The sequence below is a fragment of the Myotis lucifugus genome, unplaced genomic scaffold (genome assembly GCF_000147115.1).
Source record: "Myotis lucifugus unplaced genomic scaffold, Myoluc2.0 scaffold_132, whole genome shotgun sequence".
In the NCBI taxonomy this organism is placed as follows: Eukaryota; Metazoa; Chordata; class Mammalia; order Chiroptera; family Vespertilionidae; genus Myotis; species Myotis lucifugus.
The window spans coordinates 98934-122002 of record NW_005871180.1 but is presented as its reverse complement, the minus strand read 5'-3'; the positions used below and the strand labels follow the sequence as shown (position 1 = coordinate 122002).

Genomic DNA, 23069 nt, shown 5'->3' with positions numbered 1-23069 from the left:
ATTAAAAATAAAGAATTAGCCTGGCAGGCATGGCTTAGTGGTTGAGTGTTGACCAATTATGTGCAGGAGGCAGCTGATCAATGATTCTGTCTCATCATTGATGTTTCTATCTCTCTCTCTCCCTCTCTGAAATCAATAAAAATGTATTTTAAAAAAATAAAGAAATAATCTATTTCACCAGAGTACTCTTCTCCAATTACAGGTGAAGGTAAGAGCTAACCCAATTGCCTGCAAACTCATTTGAACAAGTGTCTCATTTTGAATAACTGCAGGGAAAGAGTCAGAAATAGCAGTTTTTTGCTGCAACATCTTTATTTCTAAAGTGTGATTTTTCATATTTCATGATTGTTGACTTTTTTTCTTCTTGATAAACACACACACACGAAATCTGCTAGGTTATATTCATACATACACAGCTGCCACATTCCCTCTCGGTATTCTGTAAATGAGATTTCTAGTGTGAGATCATTAATTAAACTATTTTTTTTTTGTCTTCCAGAACAAGGAAAAAGCAATCTGCATGTAACGTCATTAGAAGATGCAGAATGCCGAAGAACCAAGGAACGCCTTTCTAATGGGAACAGTCGAGTTTCAGTGTCCAAGGCTTCCCGAAACATCCCGCGGAGACACACCCTAGGTGGGCCCCGAAGTTCCAAAGAAATACTGGGAATGCAAACATCTGAGATGGATAGGAAGAGAGAAGCTTTCCTGGAACATCTCAAGCAGAAATACCCCCATCATGCCACAGCAATCATGGGCCACCAGGAGAGGCTGAGAGACCAGGTACGAATGTGCTACCATTTCGCTCTGCAAAGCTCATTCTTTAATGAACATGAAGGAAAGCAAAATGACCTTCGGTTTAAAAGGGGAAAAATAATTGAGTGGACTGTGCCCACCACTAAGTTGCTCCAGATCTCAAGAAGAGAGATCCAGAGAGTGGGCAGTTCTCCGAAAAGGGTCCCCATGGTCACCCACAAATGCATCTGAAGTGCAGGCAGGGAAGTATTGCTTGACTGAGTAAAGCATAGGATCAACTGCTGTGCACCCTGTTGGCACCGAGTGCTTGGCACAGTGAATGAATGAGTATATAAATACGTCTTCAGGGTAAAACAGAGCACAGAGGGATAAACTTGAGATAAACCCCTTTTCCTTAAGAAGCTGACATTAGGGTTTTGTTTCTGCTCACTTTTTTCTTTTTAATCACAGATGTTTTCCTTTTGCATGCTTGGTTTTCTGCTGTCTTCAGCTACCTGTTTTCTCAGGTTATCTTGACAGCCAGACAGATATCACCCAACTGTGGCTTGGGGTGTTTTTGTTTCTTGTCTGTGTGCAATTACTTTTTAGCTGACAGGAGGTGGGAGGCCTTCTCTGTCGACCTCACAGGCATGTTATCAGATTGACCTTTCAAGATGGGGAACATAGCAAAGGACTCAGAGCATTTAGTGATTTGGGTGGTCAGGGAAGAGGGCAAGCTGTTATTGATTTCTACCCTCCAGGTAGAGAGGCAAGCACAGTGTTTTAAGTCTGCTATCTTGCAAATAAGTTAGTTACAAAAGTGATGTCTAACTAGCTCAACTTTTGAGCATCCATGGAAGTGGAGATTATCATCAGTTTAAATTATTTAAACGTATGCTTTATCTCAATTTCATTTTTTCCCCTTAAATTCAACCTTCTAAACTATAAAATCTTTATCAGAGTGCCTAAAACCGTGACGTGCTTTATGGACTATGTGTTTGCTTTCTGTTCACATTGCCAAAAGGCAGTTGACCTAGAGAGGAGAAAAGAAATGGGAGCCCTGTTTGATGTCGAGATGTGCAGATCACTTGTTTGGTAATTAAGGAAAGGAAGGCTATCTTTTCATTTCAAGCATACATGCATACTGCGGAGCTATTGTGGGTTGGGTTCCAGACCACTGCGATAAATCTGGTCATAATCTTTTTGCTGGTAGAGAGTCTTGTCTTCCATTTGTAAACAGCACATCTGTCAAGGGCAATCAAGTGAAGCACAATAAAATGAGGTGTGCCTGTATATAGAAAATACCCCTATTTTCTATTTTTAAATTGTACTTACTTATTTTTTACTCTTCCCAGTTTTATTGAGATATAATTGATATATAACATAAATACCCTTGTTTTCTATTAAAAGTAGAGTCACGATCCATTTAAGTACTAGAATCGGTACCTCTCCCTATGTCACATTTTTGGTGAGACACCATATTTTATATAAAGCAGTTCCGATAGAGGAAACTCACTCGAAGTAGTTATAATTGCACAATTTGCTCAGAAGAAAGCTGGGATTTGAATCCAGATAAGTTTGAGCTCAGAATCCTTGTTTATTCCACTGTTCTGTAAGTGGAAGATCACTGATTATAGAGACAAGGTAGTATGGTCTATATCTGGGATGTAAGGGTCATGGAGTGTGTGTGTGTGTGTGTGTGTGTGTGTGTGTGTGTACATGCATGCACATGCACATGTGACCATGGGGACAAGGGTCAGGGTAAATGAAGCTAGAAAACTGATTATGTATTGAGTGAAGAGGGAAAATATTTTTTAATGTTAAAATATATTACTTTCTTTCTGAAATATAGAAATTAGTCTGTCAAAAATGGTATGTTTTTCATGTCAAAAATATTCCAGTTATTATCATTGCTGTTATTATTTGTGATGTCATGATTATAGCTACTACTATGATGATGGTGCTTTTAGGTTAAAAAATTACACGGGGAGCCTAAATATAGCTAGAAGGATGTAAAGGGCACATGGTGTCAGATGACAGGGAATAATGATGTAGGTTAGTGGCCTCAAGCTCTGATCTCTTGTCACATATATCTCTGCCCTGGGTGCAGTCCAGCCATGGCCTGGCAGCTGTGCCTTTGCTGGTAAATCAGGATGAATTTTTGTGTATTCCAAGCTGACCGCCCAAAAGGAGAAAGATTTTGATGCCTTGTTCTGTATATACATTTTTTATTCCACTGCTTTGTTGCAAATGAACCTTAATAAGCATTGTAAACATCAGTTATAAGCTCAGGCAAGGGTGTATGATATTCCTATGAACAGCACTTTCTCTAATGCCTTTTCCATTCTTTTTCTCCTGCCTCTCTTTTCCTTCCTCTGTCCTTTCCTCTGCTCCATGACACCCTTTGTTTCTCCCTGACCTTCTGACAATGGATTATTCCAGGCCCCCTTTGCAGGAAGATACATTAGCTGCCATGAGGAGGAATTCAAATAGCACACGTCTGATGCTCTTCTCCAGATTCTCAATACCATGTTCTCTTCTGGTATTTTGTCATCAGTTTAAATTATTAAAACTTCACCAGGAAGGTGCTTGTTTGTCAGTCTAACCTGGGAAAAAGATAATTGGCTAGAGGGGTGGAGCCACTGCTAGCACGAAAAATCCTCCCAGAGAAGTGGCCTTAGTGAGGAGAGTGCCGTTGAATAAGATGCTGAAAATGCTGTATCTAGCACCTTACATGAAATATTTTTTTAAAAAAATTTTATTGAATTTATCAGGGTGACATTAGTTAACAAAATTATATAGGTTTCAAGTGTACAATTCTATAGTGCATCATCTGTATATTGTATTGTATGTTAACTACCCAAAGTCAAGTCTCCTTCCATCACCATTTGTCCCCCCTTTATTTCCTTCTGCCTCCCTGTTATTGATGGGGTGCCCTCTGTGTCCCCACCTGTTGCAGGTAGAAGTGGAATTCTTGCGATATCAGCAAGGAGAGGAATTTTCTGAGACTTGCACAGGAGGATGAGTGATATTGATTTCTGTGGAATTAAACCCCTGGGTTTCCAAGGCCCCATTTCCCTCCATGCTGCCATGGAAAAGGCCCAGTCTTGTCTTTAGCAGTGCTAAGATTAAATCCAGTGCCCGGAGTTGCCTCTCTGTATTAAAGCACAGTCTAGTCCAGCATCTGGCTAGCTTAATTTGTGTTCCCAGCTGCAGCCCATTGCTCTTGGGGTCCGCATGGGCATGGGCCGCTTAAGGCCACATGGCAGGCTAGCACATGGGCAAGTGTAGGTCACAAGCAAGAGAGTGCAAAAGATCAGGAGCACAAGAGAGAGAACCTTTTGTTTCAGGGTTATAACTGGGAGCTTAACCCATTCATCCTTCAGGATTTTTCGTGCTAGCAGTGGCTCCACCTCTCTAGCCAATTGTCTTTTTCCAGGTTAGACTGACAAACAAGCACCTTCCCTACATCACCTGCCTTCACTGTGCATGTGCCCATCTTCCCCTTTGTTGGACCCCTTCCCCCAGTGATGTGCAGTGAATGGACCAGTGGTCCCTTAGGGAGTATGAAATTGCAGCTTCCTGGTGAAGTTGCCCAGATGACCATGCTTGTAATGTTTGGCCTCCCCTTTGATCTTTTCCTATTAATATTAATAACTAGCTAATTATGACAGTAGCACCCCCCTTTCCCTCTGGAAATAACCATACTGTTGTCTGTGCCTATGATTTTTTTCTTAACCCCTTCAACTTTTTCACCCATTACACAAAATATTTTGATACTAAGGGACTCTAGATTCTAGTCATTACACAAAATATTTTGATACTAAGGGAATCTAGATTCTAATTACTTGGTATTATATAAAAAGAGAATTAGAGCAAACTTTATATTTTGAAAATTGAATTTAAGCACTGGAAGATTCATGGTTGAAAACTTATATTCAAGTCTTTGAAATTTAGTCAACCAAGAATTTTCTAAGGTCTAAATTATTGTAAAGCAAACTAGGTTTCTTTCCATTATCTTAAAAAATGCAGATGACTATTATTGCAGCATAGTGCTTATCTGCATAATAGCAGCTGTCATTATCACTGACTCCCCCAAGCTTCTGTGCAGGGCAATCAGACTGTGATGCTCTATCACCTGGCAGCTAAGGCTTGGCTCTGGAGTCAGGCAGGGCTGAGTTGGTATCCAGCCTCCATCCATGTGCTAATTGTGTGATTTGGAGCTAATGACTTAATCTTCTCTGTCTCAGTTCCCTTATATGTCACAAGACAATAATAACTATATCATAGAGTATTGAGGAAGAAAATGATGGATCCTTTTACTGCTACAATGACAGCTCTTAGCATTATACTCTTCTGGTTTATGATGTCCTAAAGAAGAGTCTCAGAGGCTCTATTTTCAAATTAGTATTTAAATTCATTTTATTTTTTTATTAACACATATTTAAGTTACCCGAAAAAGTTTATTTTTCCTATTGACAGAACAAAATTGTATTATATTTCTGAAACTTACTTTGAAAACTTAAAATTTGGATTTCTTTCACTTATTCATTATATGTGTGTGTGTGTGTGTGTGTGTGTGTGTGTGTGTGTGTGTGTGTAAATATCTATATACCAGGTGTACCGGTTAATAATGCAGATTTTGTAATCAAAGAAAACATGATAATTTCAAGAGAAACATCAAAAGTGCTTTATTTAAAGTAATGTCCATTGCTAGCTACACATTTCCCCCATCTTTCAGGTAATTTGTGGATACCGTCCCAATAGAACTTTTCTTGTTTTGAGGCAAACCATTCAGAGACCCAATTTTCCACTTCTTTGTACGTTTTGAAGTGCTGCTCAGAAAATGCGTGTGCCATGATCAGAACAAGTGGTAATCTGAAGGAACAAGCAAGGTCTGGTGAATACAGTGGCTGGGTTAATACTTCCCAGGCAAGATCTTTTAACGTGTCTTTAACTGGTTTTGAAGTGTGTGATGCAAAATTACTTTGCCGTGTCTTCTGGCACATTCTGATCATTTCACAATCAAAGCGTGGTTCAAATTGATTATTTGTTGTCAGTAGCGATCAGTATTAACGGTTTCACCCAGTTTTAGAAGCTCATAATACACCACACCTTCCTGATCCCACCAAACGCAGAGCATTGTCTTCTTTCCAAAGCGATTTGGCCTTGCAGTCGATGTTGATGGTTGACCTGGATCAACCCATGATTTTGTGCATTTGGATTCTCAAAATAAATCCACTTTTCAATCCCAGTCACAATTCTATGCAAAAAAGACTTTCTTTCGTGCCGTTGAAGCAACATTTTACTGATGACTTTTCAGTTTCCCATTTGTCTTTTGTTTAGTTGATGTGGCACCCATTTTCCTTCCTTTAAAATCTTTCCCATTGCTTGTAAATGATCAGAAAGTGTTTGCTGAGCAACGTTTAATCTTTCTGCAAGTTGTTTTTGAGTTTGACACGTATCTTCATCCAGTAATGCTTGTAATTGTTGGTCTTTAAACTTTTTCGGTTGACCTGGACGTTCTTTGTCTTTCACATCGAAATCATCACTTTTAAAGAATTCAAACCAGTGTTCACAAGTATCTTGAGATGGAGCATGTTCACCATAAGCTTCCCAAAGTATTCCCCAGCACTTTTCTTCAAAAGAAAGTAATGAATTAAAACTTCTTGCAAATGCTCTTTTTTGGGCACAAAATTTGACATTTTTAAGCGAAAAAATATCTATGATGTTAACACCTTCAGCAAATTTGACATATGAAGTTTTGAAGCTTGCTGTCAGTACAACAAAATAGCATACATATCAAATCACATATATATCAACATATGTGTAACTCCATCTATTGAAAGAAATCCGCATTATTAACTGGTACACCTAGTATACACACACACACACACACACACACACACACACACGCGTGCGCACACACACACATACATATGCACTTACAATGATAAATCTCATTGTGAGGGATACAAACAATGAGACATGACCCCTGCCTTCAAACCAGTAAAAGAAATAAGACATTCATGTACCCAGGCTAATCTCTCAAGATCCAGCCCAAATGTCCCACCTTGTGAGCTGTTCACAGCATCATGCGGTACCTGTACTCTGGCACATAATCATGCCTTCATTGTACATTTCTTTATGTTTCTTCCATCTAGAATATGTTTTTAGAGCACAAAAACCTTGTCTTAATCACCTTTGTAAATGTAGCATTTAAGGAGTATGCAACCTAAACTAGGCATTATCAATTTTTGTTGAATGAATGAATGAGCCAATATTTTTAATACAATTAGAAGGTGATAGATACTATTTGAGTGATACAGATAGAGAGGGGTGGGGAATTGAGATTGGTTGCAGTTGGGGCAATCAGAAGAGATTGAGGCTAAGAAGCCAAGAAAGGCCAAGTAACTTCCTTCAAGTCAAGAAGCCAGCATTTGAACCAAGGTCAGAATTGGTCTTTCCACTTGTTAGTGACCTTGGCGTTTGCTCCCTTCACCTTAAATTTTTCTAATGTTTTGGAAACAGATTACTCGATCACAGTGGGTCAAATAACAGAGACATGTCATTGTCATTTCTTTAAAAAGATAAATCTTATTTAGTTGCAGAGTGCCTGAGGTGACCATAGAAAATGGATTTCTACACATATTTTACATTGAAAGTTACTTTTCTGAAATAGCTCTGAGCTCAGAAAGGTCTGTAGTTCAGCAGTCTTCTCGCAGTCCTGGGCACTGTGTAACTACACAATTTGGAAATGCTCTTCTTTTAGTTATTTATTTAATTTTAATCTCCTGTGGATATGTTTTGATTGATTTTAGAGAGAGAGGAACACTGATGTGAGAGAGAACCATAGATCAGTTGCCTCCCATACGTGCCCCAGCCAGGGATCGAACCCACAACTTAAGTATGTGCCCTGACCAGGAATCAAACCCGCAGCCTTTTTGGTGTACGGATGATGCTTCAATCAACTGAGCCATAGGCCAGGGCAGAAATGCTCTTCTTTCATTTCTTCACTAATGAAGAAACAGATGTCCAGGTGGCCTCTCACCTACATGAACAAGCTTCTTACTCCTAGATTCAGAAACCTTTTGTCCACCTTTATTCTCAGTTACATACAGAATTTCTATTTAACTAGGTATAACAGTACCCACTTTGCAGTTACAAGTAGTTAATACGTATTCTTATATCTAATGTAGTCAAGTCTTAGGAGTCAAGAGTAATGTATTTTAACTTAAAAGTCTGATATGTTCTTTCATTCAACACAAAGAGTAAGAAAGATATGAAGGAGAATTTTCCTTTCACATGACTATCGCCACAATAAGGAGGTAAGACCATGAACATTAACACCATCTGAAATGGCATCACTCATGCCAGGAGGCCTCTTGCCCAGCTCCTTTCCTCAGCCGGCGCTGTGCTGCCGAGTGCCCAGCAGGCCCCTCTCTGTGTTTGTGCGGAAATAGCACTGGAGCTGTTTTTTCTGTGCCTGGTGAGTTTGGCACCACTCACCACTGTCTACTGTAGTCTGTGGTATCTGCACAAGTGTAACTGTACTACCGATTGTGAAAATGAAAATCAGGAAAATATCTATCAGCCTGTGTATTCATAAACATCCAAGTTCTAGTTTATGCTACTCTTTTTTAACAATCTCTCAAGAACTGCATTCATTGGTGAAGAGTTGTTCAATGGAATTTGGAACAGGAGGCTTTGGTCAGACTCAACATTATCCATTCCCTTGTCTGACATCTCCTTTTCAGAAGGTATATACTTGATTTTGTCAGAATCATGGAAAATGACACAGTTAAAAACAAAGAACAAGAGAAGTCTTTAACTGCATTTGAATCAAAAGACCAGGTCTTAAGAAACAAACACTACTTCAATTTGGTAGAATACAGGCATTTTTACTTCTCTTCCATCAAAACACACTGAAAATAATCAGGAATATTAGAAAGAGGAAAAAATACCCCTCTTGAATAAAACAAGGAAGTGATCAGGACCCCATATACACAGAATATAGAAAGAAAAGCTGAGTTAAAGGAGGAAAGTGTGCTACCAACAACATTATGATCTTGACCTCATCTTCAATAGATGGAGCTTTATTGATGCAGAGCAAGGTTAATGAAAGAGAGAAGTATTACCAGATCACAACTCGTGCAATCACAGAATGCTGTGATTAAGAGCTTCGCTGTGAGCCTCAAAACATTGAATGCTGCAAACTGAAGAGTGAGGGTGACATGTGTTTAGGACAAAGCAAGTAACATTTTTGTGGCAAAGGCATTGATATCACAAACCAGAGATGCCTTGCTTGGCTCTTTCCTTTTGCAATCTAGTTTTCAGTAGCTATCCATTCAAATGTGAGTTATAATAAAAAAGGAGCCAATAGGAGACATACCTTAACACTGATATATCAATCAGGATAGTCTTGATAATGCTGCATAATAAACCCTGTGGATTGTGGTAATTTCCTGTGTGTGTGTGTGTGTGTGTTATAATACAAAACATTTTAGAGAAGCTGTCCTTGAAATGACTTATTGATTCAGGCTACTTCCATTTTATAACAATGCCATCTTAACACATGGATTACGAGTCACATGCCAGAGAAAGAGAGAGATAGTGGGTTCTACACAAGCTCTTAAATCTGTTAGCCAAGAAGTGGCATATGCCACTTTCCTTCATTGTAGCTCTTGGTTCTGGCATCTGCTCAGATGTTTGCTTTATTCAGATTTTAGCTGTGGAGTCTAGTTTAGGAAGGAAATACCCCATTTACTTATATCAATACTCCCAAATATAAGTAATGATTTCATCACCTTCATTGTACTAGTATATAGCACTTTACACCTATCTGTACAATAGTATATCACATTTATATAATATAAATTAACATATATTTATGTAATGGCCTCTTTATGACTCATTTTTGATGAATTTAATTGTATCATAATAGAACTTCTATCACACTGAATTATTCCTCATGCTGTAGATCTCAGTACCAGTTTGTATCTTGGGGAATAGACATAGTTCCTCCAACATGTAAAATTCCAAATTAATTAGATTTTTGCCTACCACATTGGTCTTGCCTACCACATTGGTCCTAACTCTGGCATATATATATTTTTTTAAATTCACAAATATTCATCTATATTCATGGATATATGTATCCATGAAGCCTGGAAGGTGAGGCTAATAGAACTAAAGATCCACTGGTAGACCTTTCAGCTAGTGGAGGACTTTGGCTATGTGAGGGTCTGGTAAAAGGCTAGTATGTACAAGGGATCAATTTTAAAAAATTATATGTGTTTTGTAAATAAATGCATACATAAATTTAAAGTTTATGAATTATACTAAAGGAAATAGACTCAACTAAGAATTTTCTTTTTAGAGTTATTAATCCTATATAATAAAAGCCTAATATGCTAAGTGTCTGGTTGTCTGGTCATCCGTTCAACCAATTAAAGCATAATATGCTAGTGATATGCTAAGGCCACTCAACCGCTCGCTATGATGAGCACTGACCACTAGGGGGCAGACAGTCGATTGGTCGATCAGTCGCTATGATATGCACTGACCACCAGGGGGCAGACCCTCTGACTGATAGGTTAGCTTGCTGCTGGGGTCCTGCCGATCAGGACTGAGTGAGATGGGCCCGACATGTCCTGGAGCCCTCCTGCGGTCCCTCCCAGGCTGGCCAATCTCTTGCGTCCCTCCCCAGCCCAATTGTGCACCGGTGGGGTCCCTCGACCTGGCCTGCGCCCTCTCGCAATCCGGGACCCCTTAGGAGATGTCGGAGAGCTGGTTTCAGCGCCATGAATTCATGGTGCATGAATTCATGTACCGTGCCTCGTTTATTATAATCCAAAGGGAAAAATGATGAGAGTATAGCCATGTTTAGTAGCAAAACCACTTAGCTGTTTTGAAGTAATGATTTTACAGACCAGTCTTTTACCTAAACCTGAAGGGAAAAGGAAACTTATTGGTAATTAAGAAATATAACACAATGTATACGGAATAAATAACAATAGAAAGAGGGAAGAAATACCCTGCGTGGATTGCCATGAACATGGAGAATGTTAGGTAAGCAATTAGCATTCCTTTAGTACTGTTTTCATCAGCTACTATTTATAGTCGTGAAAAGGTAGAGAAACATACTATTGGCATCAGCTAAAATTGTGGCACTATTGCTCTTTACACGTTATTTCGTTTTCCCAACAGTCCTGTGGGGTAGGCACTATTATTAACCCTCCTTAACAAAATGGGAAACTGAGCACAGAGCATGTAGACAATGTGTCCTATTGTTTGCGGGAACCTTGCTCTCAACCTACAGATTATATCGTCTAATGAGTGACAGAATCGAAAGACAGTCTGAAATGCTGAGGAAACAGAGAAGGAACTAGTTTGCTTGTGCCCATAAGTATAAAATGTAGTGGTGATCCTAGAATGGCTGAAGTGCCGTGTCCTAATGACATTGGCCTTCAATAATTCGGGGAAGAAAAGGAACTTGGCACTAAAGAAGCAGTGGCATAAATAGTGGTGAGTCTCTGAGAAGATAAAAATTGAGAAAATTTTTAAATTATAATTTGCATTTAGAAACTTGATATTAGTGTATATGTGAGTGTTCAATGAACTACTAGAGACCCATGGATAAAGAATATGATAGGATTGAAAGAATCAGTATAAAAAAAAAGTCTTCAGAATAATCTTAGCTATGTCTAAGGGCAATCAGAATGTCATCAGAAATAATAATCATCTAAATTTGGGTGTGATGAGAAACAATAGTTTTTTAAAAAAAGCAGAAGGAGCAGTCTAATGCTTAACAGATGATGCTACTCAAGGGACCAGATGAAGGAGTTAGCTGGGAAATGTTTCCCTGAGGACTGATATTTTGAAATGCAACTTAAAGGGTGTTAGAAGTGCATTTTAGATTTGGAATATTACATAATAGGACACATTGTCCTAGGGATTGAGCAATCAATAAGACTAAATTCAAGGGGTTATGATTTTACTTGCAAAATTGACTTCAAGTTGACATTAATCATACAAGACAGAGAAAAAGAGAAGAGTCCTAAATGGTAATCGTTCATAACACATGGCTCTTGATCTGTGGTTTAATTGGGTGCCACCAACCGCTGTGACAGCTTTGGTTTTAATTAGTGTTGTGGAAGAGCAAGACAACACATTTTGAGAACAGTGCTATATTAAGAAGAGCTTTGCAGAAAATCAAAATAAGATGCCCCTGGAAAACCTCCTAAGGAGTGCCTGGGAGTAGGAGGGAAAGCAAAGGGGTGTCAGGAACCGAGGTATAGCTATGCAGAGGCAGAGACACCTGGGAAGTGTAATCAGCAAAACCTAGAGAAAATTGTCACCAAATGAGATGGAAATTTCGGTATTGAATCCAAAAAAGACCAGTATGATGCAGTCCAGCACCTTGATGCAGAACTCATATTGCAAATGTCTAACTTGTCCTTCCTCTCCTCACTCATCAGGCTCACTTCTTTGCTGTTATTCATCCTTTCTCCTGCAGGGGTTTTCTTGGACTAATTTATTCAAATGGTTATTTATCAGGGATCTACACTGTGAGCTTGGCATTGGGCAGAGTACAAAACACCTACCCTGCAAAGGATACCTGACTTTAGTGGGAAAGGTAGTGACTTTGGGGTTCCATACAACTGAGTTTATATATGCTAGGACATACAGTTGTGAGATTATAGACAGGCCAGTCCATTTCTCTGAGGCTTTTTCTTAACCGTAGAGATGCGACAGACAATACTGTCATTCTGAGGATTAGATGCAATGTTTCTCCACTATAATGGATGTTGACAGCATGCTAAAACTCTTCTCATTAAGGGGAAGGCATTTGACTTGGGAAGTCAGATTCCGTTTCTGTTAGGGCAGCCTGAAACAGTGTGCATTCTAAATTGCGATGATCTAGACCAGAATCTTGTAAAAGTATGGTACAAGAATCCTAGATCCCCAGTCTGTTAATTAGCTGTTTGGAGAGTAGGGAGAAAGTTCCTCATTTGGGGACATGCTTGGTTAGCCCCAAATAAATGAATTTCTACTTTGCATGACTGCTCAGGCCTCTCTCCGCTCAGTGGGAAACCCTGGCAGGCACAGCATCCCTCCTCACTCACGCCTGCCACGCTTGGGAGTTGGACCAGCCCCTCTTTCAACCCCAGGCAAGGTGATTTCTGCCCTTTCTTATAAAAAACATCCTCTTACACTAGTCCTCAGTTGGTAATCAAGGTGATTATTCCCCAATTTAGTTTTAATTCCATTTTGGTTGTGGAGGAGGTGAGAGAAAGACCCATCTACTTCACTACCATCTTAAAACCTTCCTCAATGGATTTTCAGCAAAACTCTATAGTATCTTCCTTTTGAGACACTCTCAGATTTGTCCTCTCAGGGCCCCACGTAAGCACCCATCTCAGCATTTTTGTCTTATCAAGTCTGCCCTTTCTTCTTTCTTCTCCTTCGTAACCAAGGTTTTCAGGCAGTATGCTGCACACCCTGCACACATGTGAAGGTGAGTGGTGAAGAGTGTGTAATGTTGTGGGCCTATCAGATGGAACTTTGAACTGAAGCATTGATTTGACAAAATGTCGCGTGGGGCGCAGCACACTACAGTTAAGAGGCTTCATGTCTGTCAGGCTTGCACCAATAAGTATTTCCGGATTAATGGGATGTGAAGGACTGTGCTTCATGTGTACTCACCGAGATTATAGCTGGGAAGGTCATGAATTCTACTCAGACAGCACCAAGATGCTGAAAGGAGAGCAGGTTGCTGGTGTGGTGGTATGGATAGTGGTTGTACATGAGAAATGAATGTGCTGTAATTACTGTTGACTGATGTTATCTTTTGCATTCTTTGTCCTCCCTCTATCTCCCCATACCCCTTTCTTTGTTCCTTCTTTTGTTCCTTTGGTTTTTAAACATTTCATTCAGTGTGAGGACCACTGCACTTCCAAGTCCAGCTTGTATGTGTCCCATTTCCATGCTTCTTTCTCCGGTTTCTTCATACAGCATCTGTTTTGCTTCTGGTTAAGTACAAAGAAGTTTAGTGCCCATGTAAGCTGCTAGAGAGCAAATGTCTTCTTTGCACTCTCTCAGGCTTATCTTTTTTATTAAATTTTTCAGAGTCAGCTTATATTTATCTTTTTCAGATTGTTTACTTTTTTCATAATTAATTGCTTTTTCTAGTTTTTAAAGTTCTATGTGTTGTCTTTTATTATTTTTTAAATGAGTAGCATGTTTATTCATCTTGAGTATTTATTGTTTGATAATGAAGGCATTTAAGGGCATATAATTCCTGACATCAGCTTGGGCTGTGTCCTTCAATTTTATATGAAATATTTCCTGTTTCTTTGCTTTAAAGAAAGCTGAATTTTTTTTTGTTTTGATTTTTCTCTTGGAGTTCAGGGATGGTCAGATACACTTCATTTCCAAGTAGTTGAGATTAGCATTATTTAGAATTTTTTGAATGCGATCAGAGTGAAGTCTGTATAATTCCTACTTTTCAGTTTGTTTAAGGACTTGTTGAAGCTTTTTTCTTATGAATTGTCAAGTACAAAATCAATGTTTGTAAGTTTCCATGAATATTCATAAAAATTATCTATTTTATATGTATTATATATGTAAGGTTTGTTATTTGTATCATTCATTTCTTCTCATCCCCTATTTTATTCTTTCAGTGCTATTCAGTTCTGAATGAAGTATAATAAAGTATATCACTATAATTGTATTGTTTTCCTGGTCTTGCATTCCTAAGAATTTTTGCCTTATGGTTTTTTTAGTTTATTTGTTATTTGTTGCAAACAGTTTTATGGATCATCATTCCTTCTCCATAAATTATGGCGGGTTTTTTTTTACATTACCAAATGACTTCATTTTCTTTAATGTTTGTTAACTTTTAAAAATATTAGTATTATCATTCTTGCTTTACCTTTCATTGCATTTTTTCTGGTACATTTAACCATCTATTTTCAACTTTTGTTTAATAAAATGGGTATGTTTATTAGAAACTACATATAACTTGGTTTTGATTTTTTAGCCCACTCTGTTAGTCTTCATTTTTTAATGGGAGAATTCAATCCATTGATATCTACTGTATTAACTGATGAATTTTATTATATTCCTTCAACTTAATTTGACAGCAAATATGTCTATTCTTCTTTATTAAATACAGTCCTGTGCAAGAAATACTAAACAATTACTTGAGTTTCAGTCTTGACAAGCTGTGTTTGAAATGGCAGTAGGTGCTCCAAGTGAAAACGACTGCCAGAAAGTTGGATGTAGAAGAGGAATGGAACCTAAGCCAGAAAACATGACTGAACAGTTACATCTTGGCATTATCTGCTCTATTAGTCAGGGTTCCCCAGAGAAACAGAACCAGTAAGTTAGAGAAGAGAGTGAGACTGACAATGAAGGAGAGGGAGAGAGATTGGTTTAATTTAAGGAATTGGCTCACACAATTGTAGGAACTGGCAAATCTGCAATCTGCAAAGCAGGCTGGCAGCCTGGAAATTCAGGTAAGAGTTGATGTTGCAGCCTTGAGTCTAAGATCTGCAGGGTAGAAACAGGCAGGGTTTGCATGTCTTGAGGCAGAATTTTTTCTTTGGGAGCGCTAAGATTTTGCTCGTAAGGCCATTGACTGATTGAACAAGGCTTACCCACATATAGATGGTAATCAGCTGGCTTCAATATTAATCACATCTAAAAAATACCTTCACAGCAACATCCGAACTGGTGTTAGACACATAATTAGCCATTACCTCAGCACCATAGAAAAAGTTGACTAAATGTGAGTGGATAATTTCCAAAAGGAACAATAACTACAAATAAAAACAGAGCCAAAGTTCAAGGACTTAGCATTAGGCAATTAATTACCACAGTTGGTTTCCATTACTTCACTGAGAAACTCCAGTGTCCCCATTCTTTTGGTGATATTTAAGGTGTGTTCTTGACACACAAAAATGTATGCTTGTTTTTTTCTTTTTAGTGTTTGTCAGTTTTTCTTTAGATCAGAACTTCAGGTTGCAAACATTTCCCGAGTGTCTGCTGTTTCATTAGTCTTCTCTGTATCCTAGCGGTCTGCTTGTCCTGCAGTTATGATTTGTAACATGTTAATCCTACCCTGTGCCTCCATAGAGCTTAAAGCTAAATAAATACCACTGCTCTACTGTTGCTGTTGTGCTGACAGACTATCCCGGTCTGGACTATTCCAGACCCCGTCCATCTGTTGACTTGGTATATCTGGGAGGATCTGCAAAGGTCTCTGTTTACCCTTTGCAATCTAATATGTACTTTCAAATGAGTTTACTAAATAAATCCTTCCAGCCTGGCTTAGTTTAGTTACGATTTCAGTATCTCCAATGATGAGCAATTTTATTAAACTAGGGTTAAGCATATGTGTTTTGGGTTCAAACCTTGGGTCTGCCTGAGTTCAAATCAATACTCCAACACTTCGTAGCCATCTAAACTTATTCAACCAGTTAACTGCCACGCGTCCAAGATGGAAACCATCCCCACACGCCACGATATTTTGAATTTAATTTAAAAAAATCAATTTGCCATGAATATTATAAAAATAAATACATTACTCACAATTTGGGTGTTCTTGAATATTTTCAGCTGCAAATTCTCACGAAAAATGATTTTAAAGTTGGTCAGGGCTGCCACTTAGGGAAAACTTTTTTTTTATAGACACGCCTGGCATGTGGGGAAGGTCCGCCGCTTGCATCTATAGACGCTTATGGTGTACGATGGATCAAATTTCCTAACTTCTCTGAGGCTCACTTTCTCTCTTTGTAACATGGGGGATATTAAATGTTCTTGCATCATGCTATTTATTGTAGTGAGGCTTAAATGAAATAAGGATTGGTTATTTTAATTATAAAAGTACTGCTTTTTTCTACTCAAAGCAATATTTCTTTTCTACATGACAACTTCTAACTCATGTGTTTTTTTGTTTTGTTTTGTTAATGCTCATCCAAAGATATTTTCCATTGTTTTTAGGGAGAGTGGAAGAAAGAGGGAAAGTCAGAGAGAAACACATTGATTGGTTGCCTTCTGCACAAGCCCTGACCAGGGCCCAGGCTGGGGAGGAGCCTGCAACCAAGGTTACATGCCCTTGACGGGAATTGAACCCGGGACCCTTTGGTCTGCAGGCCGACCCTCTATTCACTGAGCTAAACCGGCTAGGGCATAATTCATGTTTTTTTAAGAAACAAAAATTCATGACATAAGTGGTTAACTCCAACCTCTTTCACCAATTATTTGTATTCTTATATTTTCCTGGGCTTTTTTCAGTGAGCAGTTTTCTATGTCTGTTATAAACTAGGTTTGATGAAACAAATCCAAGAGAAAGAATCTTATTTGCTATCCAAGTCAAACAGAGATACCTCTGATGTTGCTAAATTTAGAAATAAAATACTCCAGCTACATGACTCATGGCTCTCTGATTTGGTTAGTGTGGTACTCAGTTGCTGTCAGGCAAATCAAAATGTTATTAAAGCGAAGTCCTACTTATTAGTTTCATTTAGGGACTTTAGGAAAAGTCATTACTGGACTGGTCACCTCTAAGCAAATCTTAGCATTTCTGTTCCGCCCCTGCCCCCCTCCCCCATATGTGTTGCCCTTTTTGCTGAGATTGTTCTTGTCCAAAACTTGTCCACTCTAAATATTTCAAGATCCTCACATCACCATAATGATGTCATCACTAGTTACAAATTACTCTGTAAGTCTTTACCTTTGCCTGCCTGCCCACGAATGGGCTAATCAGGTTGCTGTTACATCCGAGTTATCTTCCTATCGCCACTTACCTGACAGTAGGATTCTGACTCTTCTCAGTCTCTTCTCCAAGCTTGAATTCACTAAGTAAAAGCTAAGCTAGTATAGATTCCTGAATAACCCACAGAAAAGATGCCGTGTAGTTGGTAACCACTCTGACTGCTGAATCAACTCTCGCAGACTCCTCTCTCTAATGGAACTTTGAGGAATAAGTCGAATAGTGCTCCACCCCATTATCAGATTTCAACGGAATAAAGCTTAGCTTTGGTTATATCTTGTTTTTGTTTGTTTCCCATTGTGTTTGTGCCCCACTGGGTACAGCACAGTTCGGGCTTCATCTGGATGTATTTTCATCTCACAGAGACAGTAATTGAATCTCTGACAATAGTCTTGCCTTTGAGGAGTGTTTCACCTCGGGGATGCCAAATCAGGCTAGTTCTTGGTTTTCTTGGAAGGTGATGCCCCATCTGTTGACTGTGAACTGTGGCAATGCAGAATTCCCCGGACAGTCAGAGGAAGGGGCCGGAAGCATTTACAATCCTTCTACGGAAAGAGCCATTCTGTTTTTACCCGGGATCCCTCTGCATGCACCTGCAGGCTCAGCAACGCGTGGAGGTTGATCTCTGCTCTCTGACTGAGGTTTGCAGCAGATCTGTGGCAAGTGCAAGCAGCTTCTGAGATGCCGCTGGAGGCTGCCTTCAACTGCTTTCCAGCTCTGAGCTCTCCGCTGCAGCGTTTGCTAGCCATTTGATAACATCATTATAAACTCTCATGGGTTTGGAACAAGTCCCATTCCAACCTTTCTGGGGCTTCCAGGTAAGCAGTCTTGGACTTGGGTGTGTCCACAGTAAGTTTAGAGGTGAGAGGAAGAGGCCTGAGCCCCAGTGTCACCAACAAGGGTTGGGCACAAATTTGGCAGAAATATGCCTAAAGCTTTATGCAGACATCAGGGATTCTATCACATCTGGGACAGCGAAAGTGAAAGAGGAAGGACTGAATATGCTAGAGCCTGCTGACCATTTCCAAGAAAAGTTAAGAACACTGATTTTGATGTTATTCTCGTAATTTATGCAAGCTAGGACAAACATGCGAAAGACGAACGTTAGGAAAGAGTTAAAACATTCTCAACACCTTCTCCTGCTACCTCTGCTAGCCAGAGGCCAAGGGAAAATGCACACACTCATTTCAGCAAGGAACCTGTTTTGCAAGTTTCACTGGTCAAAGTAGGAAGGGGTTACTGGAGAGCAGAGTAGAAAGCCTTAGGAGTATTGATTGAAGGTTTTTCAGAACCTACATTTTCAGCGTAACCTTATCCTTCAGAGAGAGGCACATGTGCCACTGTAGGTTTTTCTTCAACCGATTAAGTGCATTGTTAGACAGGGAGGGGCAGATTAACGAATGCCTATAATTTTGATCATTGTTTTCTACAAAACAGCTCAGGCTTTGAAAATGAAGCCATCCTTCTTGGCTAAGTTTTTGCCGACAGCACAAATTATACTGTGCAGAGATCCAAAGCCCCTAAAAAGGTTTCATTAATGAACAATTTCAGACGATTGTTTAAGTCTTTGCCTGACAGGTAATGTTGGCACATAGAAAAGTGGGGTTAGGGTTTCCATGGAGATTTGTGATGTCATGCTTGAAAGAGCATGTCAAGACAGCCAATTTAACAAGTAGCTACTCAAAAAGTCCTATAGGCTAGAAGTAGGTTTTATGCAAATGACAAGAGTTTCACTGGGGGAAAAAACGGCAAAAGAAAACAGTAGAGAGACATGGAGGGGGCTTTACCTGACAGCTCGGAAGGATGACCCCCGAATCCTTTAAGGACTTTCAGAAAAAGCAGTAGCTTTTCTACTGTAACTGCTGCCTCACCTGTGGAGCTCAGAGTACAGGTAAATATGCATTTTTTCTTCCGAGTTATTGCCAAAAATTGTTTGGAACATTGAGGTCTTTTTCTCTGCATTGTTCTCTTGGCAGGAAGAGCGGAATCAATAGCACAGCTTTCCCACATGGAATGGTTGTGCTTCGGGGCTATTTTTTTCAGGGTGTTTTTTTTTTAATTGAAAGAACTGAGATTTTTGAATAGAGCTGAAAAACAAGTGGTGCATTATGCATTATGCTGATTATACCCTGTAAATAATGCTATAAAAATGCCTTAGATAAAGGTTAGAAGGACGATCTGAGACTTGAGATACTCTGTGTATTTGTGGATTATTTTCAGATTTTTAAAAAACTCTTAGAGCAGACCTGAATTGGGACTACATGTATTTCTGTGTTTTCAAGTTCTAAAATGCTAAAGATAAAACCCAGGGAATGTTACCAAAACAGTCAGGCTTATGACTGCTGCACTTTTTTGGTGTGTGCCTGTAGACTTTTCTCAGAGAAGCATTTTATACAGAAAAATATCGTGTTTGAGACATCACAGTTTTTGGACTTGAGGGAAGCAGTACTTATACATTCTGAAAATGCAGATAAAGGTTTCTAGGGTGCAGGCAATGGTTGGTGAAGGTAGTTTAGGAAACCTCGCTTCGCTGGTGGTTTGGGTTTTGTTTGCATCAGTTACTGGTAAGACCGAGTAAACAGTCTTCCCAGTGAAATGGATGTGATAAAAATCACTCGCGGCAGCTCTACACCTGCATAGTTGACTTAAAGGGGTTAGTTTGGGGACATCAGGCTGTGCTGTGAGGAGTTAGGCCCACCAAGCTTACAAAGAAACAAAAAACGTATTTGCTTCTTTTCACACACCAGGTAAGGTTAAAGCACAGGGTTAAGAAGCATTAAAGGTACCTGTGAAAAGGGAATTTGGGTTTTTGAAACCAAAACTATTTAGGAGCAAATGGGCAGGCAGTAAAATATTTTTAAAACTTTTGAGTAGGTAATACTGCGAACCTCCTGAAGGTTGTAGTCAGATTATGTGGATTAATTGATACTCATATTAGATTGTTGTGTTACCACAGTGATTGCGGCACAGTTGAGTGACAAAAGAACTGTCCTCCTCAATCAGAATGCCTGGGTTTTGAGTCCTGGCTTCCCCACTTACTACCTGGATAACTTTGGGAAAGTAAAATAATGTCTTTAAGCCTAGGTTTTCTCCTCAAAAAATAGGGGTGATGATAGCGGTGTTGTGAGGATGAAATGACAACATCTTTATAGCGCAGGTCTCAACATTCATGCTCCATATGGTAACGATTGTTTTTATTCACTACTCATGTGGCACTGGACTATTTATAGTGTTTTCACATCCTTTACTTTTTCTTATCATTGCATCAGCCCAGTAAAATTAGCAGAATCGTTTTATTCCTCCTTTACGGATGAAAAACTGTGGCTCAGAGGGATACACAATACACAGCCCTGCTACGTTTTCTTGTTATTTTTTTTTTCCATTTTAGAGGTCTAGAAAAAAATCAGTGTGTCACTGAAATAACTCCCAGCAGCAACGACTATTTCTCTAAATTAATTAAAAAGCAAAATATTAAGTGTTTCAAAGGAGCCAGGATAGTCGTGGCTTTACATTAATTATGTCTGTGACACTTTCTCTGGGTAGGCTTTGGAAGTGGGGTTAATTTCCCTTTTACTGGCACCAATTGGTAGGAGCTCCAGTTACTTCACAGACATACAATTTTAACTCTTACCTGCCTCTGTTGTCTCTTGGTTCTGCAAGAAGAGTCAGGTTTACCTGTTACAGAGATCCTGAGCAGGAAACCCAGGCACCAAGGGCTGTGGGACTTGCAACAGGAAGCAAGGGGTTGGACACACTGCCTTTTTCCTTTTATATTCTAGACCTTGACACCTCCCCTCCTTGTCTACATCCCAGATCTAAACAGCCCGTAATTATAGTCTATGTCCATTGTATGTGAGAAAGAAATATGTTTTTCATTGTGTTATTTTTAGCAGCAGTGCTTCTAGCCAGGGAAAAGTACTCTATTAATTCCAGGATTTTCCTGATGACTTTTTCAATTTTTTCAAGTTTTCCACATCAGACTGGTCAGAATTATTCAGATTCCACACTCCTGGGAGAAGGCTCTTAGCAGGAGTACTGGGTCGGCTTATTGGGTGGGATTTTAAGGTGTTCTGATCTCCGAGCTGCGGAGGCTGACCTCACCCTGTCCCGGGTTCTATGTACATTATTGAAATGTGGTGAGGTGAAGGGCATCCGCCTGTGGCAGGGACTCCAGTTCCCAGCCTGGTCTGGAGTACTAGTTACCTCAAGGGCAAAATCTATGAGTCTGAAAGCAAATATTTATTTCATTCAAAGTTGATATTCCAAATATGAACCACAAAGCAACAAGTTTAAAGTAGAAAAGAGTCATGAAATCAAATAGCTGTAGGATCCCAGCATTCCAAATAGGTTCAAAATCGCCAATGAATGTTCTCACACATTTATTTTCTTTACCCACACACCATGTTTTAGAAGTTCCAATAAAGCTTTTTATTACTCTAATTGTTGTATTGTTCAGAAATGATCCCTTGATTAAGAAGTGGTGATTGCATCTAGAAATCTGCTCTGTGCCCAGCAGGGTTTAGTGAAGGTCTGTTGCATCAAAAGCACTGGATGCACAGTGATCCAAGGACCAAATTTTTGGATTCAAGTCCTGCCTCCATCACTTACTAGTTGCACAGATTTCCCACTGAAGAATATATGTAGGTTTACTCATATTCCAAATAAAATGTAGCATCGAAATTTAAAAAGCCTTTGAGCAACAGAATTAATGATCTCTAAATATTACTTTTTTTTTCTTTTAAAAACTTTGGCATTCCCATGAAAATTATTTTTTTCAGAAAGAAAGGCACTGGAAATATGCTTCCCCCTGGGTTCCTCTGAGAGGGAGGGAAGCTCCCTTCTTTCTTTCTTTCTTCCTTCCTTCCTTCCTTCCTTCCTTCCTTCCTTCCTTCCTTCCTTTCTTTCTTTCTTTCTTTCTTTCTTTCTTTCTTTCTTTCTTTCTTTCTTTCTTTCTTTCATTTTATTATTATTTTTGCATGCAATAGGGAAGCTCTTTCTAGAAGTTGTTCACAACTCAGCTTTATCATTGCTATTTATCAATTTAATATGATCAGAAACACTCCTGTTTTGAAACTGATGGGAAGTAGTTTGCAAAAATCTATTTTAAAAAAGTCATCCTGGGAAATGGTGCCATCCCAGACTCTGTCCTCACTCTTCTCTTGAGATGTGTGGCCTCTGAGAGTCGGGAGGGGCTTTCCCCTGCCGGTAATCAAGCTTGATGTCACCCCTCCCCCAACCTATTTTTAAGCAGGTAAAGAGGGGAGTTAGTGGAAGCTAAAATTCCTCAGGCCGCCTGAGTTGGGGACTTGCTGTTATGAACGCAGAAGCACTATGATCCGACATGCCTGTGAATCTGGCCATTTCGTATTTCAGAGCGAATTTCCTTGGAAGTCATTCCAATATCGATGTCCTTTTCATAAACTTCCTAACTTTGCTTTTAACTTCTAACCATTCATGAGAGACAATATGGGGAGACAGATTTTTGTTTTTTCTGGAGGCATAATGTCAAGGTAGGCAGGATTCTGGGGTTACTAAATCTATCTGCTATGAACCT

The 23069-nt window shown here is 39.3% G+C and overlaps 1 protein-coding gene across 3 annotated transcripts in view; it reads left to right on the top strand.

Annotated features, from left to right (window-relative positions):
- Positions 1–23069, top strand: part of KIAA1217 (KIAA1217 ortholog) — an 86600-nt gene that overhangs the window by 8915 nt on the left and 54616 nt on the right. Inside the window, exons 2-3 of one of the 3 annotated variants that reach the window (XM_023758582.1) lie at positions 500–783; positions 13215–13663. In XM_023758582.1, coding sequence (XP_023614350.1) covers positions 500–783; positions 13215–13253 — 323 coding nt within the window. In that variant the 3' untranslated portion in view covers positions 13254–13663. Of the gene's footprint in view, positions 1–499; positions 784–3177; positions 3391–13214; positions 13664–23069 lie in introns of those variants that run through there. The other 2 variants (XM_023758581.1, XM_023758583.1) reach the window with 2 other exon arrangements.